This window comes from Etheostoma spectabile, chromosome 10 (genome assembly GCF_008692095.1).
Source record: "Etheostoma spectabile isolate EspeVRDwgs_2016 chromosome 10, UIUC_Espe_1.0, whole genome shotgun sequence".
NCBI lineage: Eukaryota > Metazoa > Chordata > Actinopteri > Perciformes > Percidae > Etheostoma > Etheostoma spectabile.
This window is the reverse complement of record NC_045742.1, coordinates 15639683-15650508: the sequence shown is the minus strand read 5'-3', so window position 1 is coordinate 15650508 and position 10826 is coordinate 15639683. Positions and strand designations below refer to the sequence as shown.

General features: G+C 36.6%; 1 protein-coding gene across 2 annotated transcripts in view; it reads right to left on the bottom strand.

Annotated features, from left to right (window-relative positions):
- Positions 1-3943: 3943 nt before the first annotated feature.
- Positions 3944-10826, bottom strand: part of pcdh11 (protocadherin 11) — a 126418-nt gene continuing 119535 nt past the window's right edge. For both annotated transcript variants that reach the window (XM_032527931.1, XM_032527932.1), the window contains one exon: positions 3944-8327. In XM_032527931.1, coding sequence (XP_032383822.1) covers positions 7867-8327 — 461 coding nt within the window. In that variant the 3' untranslated portion in view covers positions 3944-7866. The remainder of the gene's footprint in view (positions 8328-10826) is intronic.

The following is a 10826-nucleotide window of genomic DNA, read 5'->3' as shown; positions in this document are numbered from 1 at the left end:
TTTCTCGGTGTCCCAACCAGCAGCGTCAGATGGCCGACCAGCAAGAGTGGGTCTGTCAGAGGTTTCTGCCTGTAAAAAAGTTTTTCCTTGTCACTGTTGCACCAAATACTTTCTTGTTGGAAATTGCACAATTGCATAATTGCATAATATGTCAAAGAAAGTGAATAATAAGTCATTGCATAATATGTTAAAGAAAGGGATAAATAAGTCATGGTTTAGTATGGCAAAAAAGTGTTAATAAAGTCAAAGTATGGTATCTCAAAAAAAGTAATTGATAAAAGTCATAGTGTTGTACTGTATGTTGAAAAAAGGTCATAGAGACCAGGGGCAACCTCTAGCTAACCCAGTAAGAGTGTCTAAAAAAGTCGTAGTACAGAATGTTAAAAAAAATTATAGTAAAGTATATTTTTAAAACATCATCAATCATTTGTATGTTGACAAAAGTGTTGAAAATGTCATAGTATAGTATGTCGGAAAAAGTGAAAAATGTCAAAGTATAGTTTGTCGCAAAAAGTGATAAAAAAAGTCATAGCACAGAATATCAAAACAAGTAATGAAATGGTCATAGTATAGTTTTCAAAAAAGGGATATCAAAGGCATAGTATGTTGAAAAAAGTGATACAAAAGTGATAGTATAGTATGTAAAAAAAAGAGAAAAAAGTCAATGTATAGTTTGTCAACAAAAAAGTCATAGTAAAGTTTGTTAATGTCACAGTATAGTATGTTGAAAAGTGATAAAAAAGTCCTAGCATAGTTTTTCAAAAGATGTTAAAAAGTCATTGAATATAATTTTGAAAAAAGTCATTAAAAAGTAATAGTATAGTATAATTAAAAAAGACAGTACAGTTTTTTTTAAAATCATAGTACGATATGTTGAAAGAAAATCATTAAAAGTCACTTTAGTGTGTCAAAAAAGTCATAGCATAGTATTTGTAAAAAAGTCAAAAAATGGCAATAAATAAAAAGAAAGTAATTCAAGTTTTTGTATTACTGTAAAATTAATAAAAATGTATATTGTTTTCCTGTAGCTAGCGGGCCTTGAACCCAACGCAGGTACCTTATGTGTCTAGAAACAACATGCCACCAACGTAATTACACTCAGAGGTGTTATCTTGGCTTATTTGACTTCTTCATTTTGGTTGTGAAATCTCAAAACAAACAGACCATAATCAGGTTGAAACCCAGGACCATTGGGGTCTTCTAACAAGCATTATATCACACAAAGCCATCCTTTCTGGCACTCTCAACATTATATTGTGGCATTTTGACCTCTTCATTTTGGGTTTAGACCTTAAAATTCAAAGCTCCTCACTAGGTTTGAACCCATTACCTTTATTCTTCAGGTAGAGCACCAGGTATTAACACACTGAGCTATTAACAAAGTTTGTAATGTAGTGGTTGGACGTTGTGTTTATTCAACATTACTGAGGATAAAAAATGAAAAACTCTGGATCACAGCAGGGGATTGATCCTTCAACCTCAGAGTGTGATCTATCTGTTAAGTCAACATCTTATCTTGGTGCACTATACTTAAGGCTTTAAGTTTGCAATTTCATTACATTATTTGTTCTTCACACCACTGAGCGGAATACTTGGATAATCTCAAGATTGTATTGTTATACTGGGGAGCTGGGATTTTAGCCTTTTACTTTAGATTTTTAAGCAACAGCCTCACTTGCTGAGCCACTTCTCTTAAAAAAACTGGGTCCATATCCGTTAAAAAAGTCTAGAAAACCATAGGTTAATGTCAAAAAAAAGTTTTTAAAAAGCCATTGTATAGTATGTAGAAAAACAAGTCATAGAATATTATGTCAAAAAAAGTACTAAACTAATCATAGTATAACATTTCGTGAGTAGTGATAACAAAGTCATGGTATAGTATGTCAAATATAGTCATAGTATAGTATGTTGTAAAAAGTTCTAGTATAGTACGTCAAAAAAGTGACACAATACAGTATGACAAAAAAAGTAATTAAAAAGTCACAGTATATTACAATGAAAAAAGTGAAAAAGTCATAGTAAAGTATGTCAAAGCAAGTGATAAAAGAGTCATAGTATAGTATGTCAAAGAAAATGATGAAAAGTCACAGTACAGTATGACAAAAAAGTGATAAAAAAGACAGCATATTATGTTAAAAAAAGTATCATAGTATATTGAAAAATGTCATAGTATAGTGTGTTAAAAAGTATAGTATAATGACATGGAATGTCAAAAAAATCATAGTAAAGAATATTTTTTTTAGAAATCATTGTATAGTACGTTGAAAAAAGTCATCACAAAGTCACAGTATAGTATGTCAAAAAAGAGAAAAAGTCATAATATAGTATGTCAAAAATAGAGATGAAAAGTCATAGTATAGTATGTCAAAACAAGTGATAAAACTAGTCATAGTATAGCGTGTTGAAAAAAGTGATAACACTGTCATAGTATAGTGTGTCAAAGAAATAGAAAAAGTCATAGTTTAGTATATCGAAAAAAGTCATATTATAGTGTGTTGGAAAAAAAGTTATACTATAGTATGTTGGAAAAAAGTCATGGTATTGAATGTCAAAAAATGTTAAAAGTCATAGTGTAATATGTCGAAAAAAGTATTAAAAAAAGTCTTAGTAGAGAATGTCGAAAAAAGTTAAATTATAATTTGAAAAAAAAGTGATTAAAAGTCATGTATAGTATGTAAAAAAAGTCATGGTTTAGTATGACAAAAAAGTGATAAAAAAGCCATAGTATAGTAGGTCTTATAATGTTAAAAAGCCTAGTAAAGTATAGTTTTTTAGAAATCATAGTATAGTACGTCGAAAAACTGATCAAAAAGTCATAGTGTAGTATGTCAAAAAAGAGTTGGTTACTTTCAAAAACAATTAAGATACAAGCCGGAAAAGTGATCCCCACTGGTCCTGGCTAATGCAGCCATGCTAACCCTGCTAACTGCTAGCTAACGTTACCGGAGGACCAAGGCTGTTTTCAACGTGTAGCCTGTTCAGCGACCATAGCCAACACCAGTGAGTTGTTTTAAGCCAAGAAAAGGGAGATCTAAATCTGGAAGAGAGGTCCGAGTTTGCAGTGTTTTTAGTGATTGCTGTCGTAATTCTAATACAATAAAGTGTGTTCAGTCTGGTGGAGTGGACAGCAAGGTAATGTTATTTTTAGCGGTTCTCAGCGTATTTCTAAGCCGAGGAAGTGTGTCTGTCCATCAATGGAGAGGACGGTGTCGTTTTTGTGTTTTTAGCTGTTCCTACCGTAATTCTAAGCCCAAAAAGTGTGTCTGTCAGTTGGGTACAGAGCTCCACCGGAGCACGGGTATCTATGACTGTCAAAATAGCCAACATATAACATTAGCTGTGTGAGACAAGCATCTAGCAACAATGTTGTGGATGCTGCGGTCTCAGCCTGGCAACCTCTGTGAACTTTGAGTCTGAGGAGGACGGGGCGGGGGCGGATATTTTAAATTTGTAATGATTTTAAACCAAAGCTTTCAGTATTACACATTGCACCTTTAAAACAATTAGTATTTGTCATTTACTTATGTTTAAAAATTATAATAATATGATAATATTAATAACAATGTTAATATTGATTAATATAAAAATAATGCAAAGCCTTAGCTGCCTTTAAAGAGACATATAGTGCAAAAATCCCGCTCACTTCTTTGTTGGAAGTGTTAAAGTAAAACCCATTCTTAAGGCTACTCTCCTTGTTACTTTTTGCAGCTCCTTACCTTTTTTTTTTTTTATTCCAATAAACATACTCATACGGTATATAGCATAGGTTGAGTTGTATTAATTTCCAGAAACGATGAAGGTGAAATACCATGTCTTATATCATTAGCTTGTAATTGCCATAATTGTAATACAATGACAGTATGCTCTCATGTCACATCTATCACTGTCAAGAAAAACCTAATCAAACAACAATGGAAAGTGAAGGACAAACGTGATCCTTGCATACTTTGACTCAATATTTAATGGCTCAAGTAAAATTCAATGACAAGAAAAATCATTTCACCATATGGAAGGTCATTTTTTTCATTGATTTAAATGGGATATTTTACAAAGGCATTACAACACAGACTGTATAGCTTTAACTGACCAAAACAGATATGCTGGCAAGCCTTCTCATAAAGCAAAACTTTACCTGACTCACTGATGACTAATTTACAAGCATATACTTAAGTCTTATATCATATTTTGATACAGTTTTTGTACAAGATACATTTGTGTACATAAAATATTCTGGCAAGGTGCATGCCAGTACACACATATGTACACACACACACACACACACACACACACACTCACACACACACACACACACACACACACACTCATGCAAGGAGACACACACTCTCCCTCACACACATACAAGATCACCTATAAACACATTCATCCACACTCTCATCAATATTATGCATATGTATCCATTTACATCACAAGAGAGATTGTCATCTCATCACTTCTTATGTTTTCTCTTATCCTTTTTATCAACATAGCAAATATCAGTATTTAGCCTGTAGCTTTTAGTCTTTACTGTATGTGTCTTTCCAGTTTGTAATCAGTATTACTAGTTCTTAGGGGTACTGCTATGTACAGTTTAAAACTGACAGTATAGATAGTTGGGTGTATGGAGGCATAGGTGGTATGCATGCTTCACAAAGTTTGAATGTGTACACTGTGTAACATTTGTTTTGATTCATAAGACAGACAAACAATTAGAGCCGTAAACATCAATACTGACATTGAATCTAATGATGGATGCATGAACTATAGTCAAGTGTCAAAAAAACATGGAGGTCCAAACAGTTCATGCAAATTATGACACAAGTTGATATGGTGATCATGACACACATTTTAAATAGAAAAATTAAAGCTGAATGCTGAAAAAAAAAATAATAGTTTTGTGTATGCTATATTTGCTTTTAGGGCAGAGAGAATTAGAAAAAAAAGAAAATAACAGTGAGAGCAGAATCATGCAAAGTGAAAACCTGTGATCACCCTCGAAATTTTTTCTACATCACCATGTGTTTTGTGAAAGATTAAAACCTTTGTTGCAGAGCAACTTGATTTACTCAGGGAGCCTCATCCTCCCCAAAAAACAAATGCACATTCGTATGGAATGCTCTTTGTATGAGAAATAGATAAATATATAAAACACCACTACTTTTACTTTTATAAGGGGAAATGGTAAAACAAAATCGGACTGCAGTAGGCAAAAAGTCATGTTGGTATCAAAAGCAACATCCTACAGATGTACAGTCATGCAGTTATCATACTATTCACTTGAAGTTGTCTTTAAATTAATGTAGCTGCTGCAACATTACAATACACAGGAGTTTTGTAGGCAGAGTAAGTGAAAACACAGGGAGTGTTACAGATAGGTAAGATTGTTCTAACTTTAAACGTGTGATTGGATACATTAATTCAAACAATCACATTTTTTATTACATTGTGACAGTGTATTATCCTGCACATATTCCATTGATATTCTCTTCCTCCACAGTATGAGAAAGGGCACAATTTCACGTGTTATATTTATAAACACTCCAACACCAGATACTGCACTTCTTATTGTTAATAAATGGGAAGTTTTTTTTAAAAACATAATTGTTATTTTTCATATTTATTTTTGTTGAAAAAAGATCCAACCAGGAATTTATTTGCCCTATTTATTTATATAATTGTGAGAGTGAAAATACTTTTTTGGGCAACATTTGGAGAAAAACCAAGTGTTGGATTTGCATTTGTCAGATAGAATTCCAATTTTCAGTGACACCATGATGTATGTTCCCTTTGATATGTGCTTCTTTTTGATTAAATATGTATTGTTTATACCATTTGATAAAACACGTCTGTAGTACCTATAGCAATGAAATAAAATGAAAAGTGATGGAGGAAAAAGAAGTATTCGTAAATGAGCTGGAATTGGATTCCCAAACTGGGACATTTTCATCAAGGGATTTTTATAGGAGAATATATTTAAGTTGATTGTTTTGAATGCAATTCATTTGCGTAATTGCCTGAGGTGAAATTGAATTGTCCCTTTTCCATGTCCTTGACACTGTGCCTTTAAGTGATAATTTCTCTGACACTCAGATACAGTAAATCCTCTTTATAATGATAACACTCCTGACCCCAAGTATCAGAGAAAATTGGTGTGGTAGGTAAGAGCATGCAAATACAATTTGCATTGTGCCTTCCCTCGAGAGTGCCAGGTTGCATTATAGATTTAGGCCTGTTCCCAATTTGCAATATGGTACAAGAAAATGAATCACATGAATCATATACCTGATGATGTAGACACCTGGCTTGGATGTTACTGGAAAGAAAAATGGATATCAGCAAAGTCACTTATTGCTATAGCAATAGATTATACCGAACCCAATCTGTTAGAGCAGCAAGTTAGTCTGAAGTAGTTGTCATCATCAGAACAATTTACGCACACAGGCAATGATGCAGTGTATGTAGGATGAAAGCATGGCAAGGGGCAGCCTGGAGGGAGGTCCTTTCAAATAGTGCCAATGCCTATCCCTACGATAACTGCAAAAATAACATTACCATCAATAATTTAGTTAGACTCCGGGCGATGAAGAAATTCTTGCACCGTGGTCTATTATTCCAGTGTTAACACATAGTAAAAACTGATAATAGAAACTTTGCAGCCAATCTGAGTTGTGTTAAAACACACAATAGCAATTAATAGCAAGAACAAAAGGTGTTGTTAATGATATGATGGGAAGAGAGGGAGTGTTTTAAGCTGCTATTAATGAGCGCTTGTCACATTTTCATTGCCTCTGGACATGCAGAGCATGTTTCTGGCTAGCCAGGAGAACCATTCCAGACCTCCTAACCACAATGATGGTCACTACTGAGATCACACATCAAAGTAATTAGAATAGAAAATTTCATAATTGGCTCCATGGCTATTGTTACTGTGTGTGAGTGTTTCTGAACAGCAAAATGTGAGAAATAGAAACAAAGGTTACATTTCCAAAGCGCATCTGTCTGCGCCTTCAAAGGCTAAGCTGCTGAGATAAAGAGTGAACCCTTTCTTAATAGAGTTGGCAGAGATGGAGCAACCACCATATGGAAAACATCTTGGGTATGTGTGTATGACTTTTGTTTTTATTTTTTTATATTTTGTGTGCTGATCCACGGTGAAAATGTAGAATGCAAAAGATTACCGGTGGTGTCTACCATTGGCCTAGTTATGCTGTGAAGACTTTTTTTATCCTTCTGCAGTCCCCTGACCAAAATAGACTTCTGAAAAACGTTCAGGCAAAACAAAAGAAACATCTTCCACCACCAAAAGAGTTTGTGCTGCGTGTTATACAGAGCAATACTTCACTAGAACTTGAACAGAAACACCATCCACTCAGAGCTCATAATTAACATTTAGCCCAATTCAGGTCACTCAACACAAAGTACTGTATTTGCAAATGTTTCTGCGCAGAGAAATAGTCTTTTAGGACACAGTTTCACTAAGCTGGGCTTAAAGCCTACATTGCCCTTTCTTATTACTAAGCAAACATCACCAAACTGAAAGCAAAATTATTTTTTTTGTGATGGAACTACTTTGGTAAAGAACTACCTTTATTTATTATAATGTAGATGGCCTGCTATGTTAAGCCTTATATTTACTTACAAATGCTTTAGCTGTCAGACTGATCCCATGGAATTTTGTCTGAACAACATTATCATGATTGAATCCATTCTCAGATGTCTTTATCGGTAAACAGAGCTGGTCAAAGTTATTCAAATTATGCATACCTCCAAGCGTACGCATACATACTGATCATAAAGTCACTGACAACAAGCCAACTATAGATTGAGTCACATGTATGTCAGGGCAATGAAGATCTGTCTTTGACTTTTTTACAACTGGTGCTCATGTAAGAAAGAGCTGCTGCCCCCACCAGTGGGCGTCTGCTGCCCGGGGGAGGAGAAGCTCGCCAGGGGGATGACCTTGATGGGGTCCTCCTTCTTACTGCAGTGTCTATCCAGGGTGTTGTAGAACTGCGGCCGGTTGATCCCTTTGTCCAGTTCATCTTTTTTTGGCACAGACCTGCCCAGGGTATGGCGCCCATCCATGACCCCAATGCTGACCATGTTAGCTTTGGCTCCCCGGGCGCAGCTTTGCTGGAAGCCAAAAGAGGGCATTGTACCGGTTATGGCGGTGGTGATAGGGGTGGAGGTGGGGCTGTTGCTACCAGGACCCTGGAACTGGGCCAGGGCTGGGGGCATCCAGCAGCTGTCGGAGTGGCCTAGTATCAGACACTCCTGGGTACAGGTCTCAGAGGCCTCAGCCAAAGCTTTCTGTAGGTTCACTTCAATGGCTGTAAAAAAGGAAATGGAAGAGAGAAAGAAGAAAACAACATTATTCCAACAGGTCAGAACACACAGAGAATGCAAGGCTTTTACCGGGGTGCTGCTAAAGCACTGCATAAACTCATGAATCATGATGTAAGTAGAAGAAAGTTGTCGCCGTATCAGTGGTTGACCCACAAAATGTCAGCCTTTTAATGAAATGAAAGTCAGTGATAAATGTTTTATTTCATCTTGTAATGAGAAAAACACCAGCAGAGCATTTAATTTCCATTGGTATTCCCATGACTCTGTCTGTTTACCTACAATATGCAAGGAATTCCCTGTAGCTTAATTAGAGTTGGAAAAAATTGTCTCACTGTTTGTGTCTGGGATTGACTTTACTTTATTAAATATTTAATCAACATCTTAACAAAGTATTGTTTATTTGAATCACTGTCAAAGTGGCACACCTTATACCTTTCTGATCTTCCAGAATCCCAAATAAATCTGGTCAAATAAGAAAACTCAAACAGGGAGAGCTAGGCGTAATAAAATACCATTATCCCAAGATCCAGCGAGCATCGTTAGTATTCAGGTACAATTAATAGACATGGTTAATTGTGGCAGCATTTTGGTTGCATGCATGAAAGGGAAGAAAAAAATGAGAAGGGAATGAGGATGTGACTGGGCAAGGCTAAGCACGCAAACTATCTTATCTCATTATCCCGGCACTGACATCACATGTGGAATGAGTCTGGGATGAGGCCTCAGCATTGAGCCTCGGCAATAAAGCCTGTCAAGCCAGATAATTAGAATGTAAAACAGTGTGCACCAAGGCAACCAGGAGCCTGCAGTGTTAGGTTTCCTAGGCCATGCAAAAAAAGGGGTCCTCATTCAAACATCACAACACTCCTCTAGGCCTCAGCTTCAAGCTGTCATGTAGAAATTATTTATTATATTTGCATAAGTAAGGATGCAATAAATATTTAAGCGGCCTTTCGACCCCCAGTACACAGGGATGACTATTTCCTTCACGCACTCAAGTTCTACATGCTCGGTGTAATCTTATTTCAGAAACATCTGCAAATCTTCTCGCTGTTTATTGTTTAATGGCATTCTACAAAACGAAAATGAATACTCTGATTACTCCACATTAGTGATACCAGTCTGGCCTCCTAAAACTACCTAGATTGTTGTATAACGCCCCAATGCACTTTTTGTTGTAATTTTGTGCAACCGCAGATTGAATAGCACAGCGTCAACTTTAATTATGAGGGTGGTGTCTGAAAATGAATCACCTGGTATTAATTTAGAGGATATATTTGGAGTGCCCACATGGAGTCAAATCTGTCCTCTCCATATTGAACTGGAGCCTTGGAGCAGGAGTGTATAAATCCCCTGGGTGGTAAATGTGTCACCTTTCAGAGGGTCACTAACTTCATTAAGGCTAAAATGGATGCTGCTTTCTCATTCTCTGAGTTAGCACAATAGGGCCGAGCCAAGTCTCAGCCGTGCCCTGACTCAATCTTTCTCCAAATGTTTTCTGCTGTTGGTATGCCTTTTCAGAGTACTGTCATTTTTGATGAGGTAATGCTAATAGCATGAACTTCTTATTCCACAAGCATGTATTCTGACACACAAATAAATGTTCTTAACAGAAACAAGCATCCAAAAGTGCATCTCTGCCAGATTTCCTTCCTCCTCCTTAACTTTAAATGATCAGTGCAGCCAGAGGTGAAGCTGTCTTTACCATAGCATACTTTACAAATGAAAGGGAAGTCTGTGGCTCTGTGACTTCACACAGCTTGAACTCCCATCAGTTCTGTGTCAACAGCCTTCAGTGCCTACAAATTCTGTATGCAATATTTCACATCCAGCCTTTCCATAAGTGATATGGGCCTGTACTATTTTCGATTCCTACGGGATGTTGGGATAGGCAGTGGCGGGTTTGGGAGGGTGGGAGCATGGCATGAGTGATGTCGCTGACAGCTCTGGCTGCTTTCGTCAGCTCGAGGTATGCCGCAGCGTGCTTGTGATGCCGCTGTCTTTTGTATTCAGGGGAAACAACTGTACCCCGCGGAGCTTTCTGGAGGAATCACACATCACTGATGCCACGGATCCCCTGATGCTGAGACTTCTTTTCTACATTCCCTTCAAGGAAATTTGAATGGCAGACAAGTGGGGATAATGGCAAACAATTGGGTTTAAGAGACAGCATGGCTTGGATCAGACCTTCTGTACTGTTCTCATTTGAGAGGATTCATCTTCAATGAGCAGTGGGGATGTGGTTGAAACAAAACTGTGATACCTGTATAGTTACTCTGCAGACTTTACTGAATATCTAATACTAAGTTCACCTGCAATTTCCCCGATTAAATGATCGAGCTGTTGACTCCAGGAATGCAATGGTATTCAATTCATGTTCTGATTCCAAACAGATTACACGCTAATTTAACTGCTCTTTCATAAGGTTATCATCCATGATCTTGTTGGGAATTTTTGGACTTGGTCTTAGGTTTTCTAGTTGA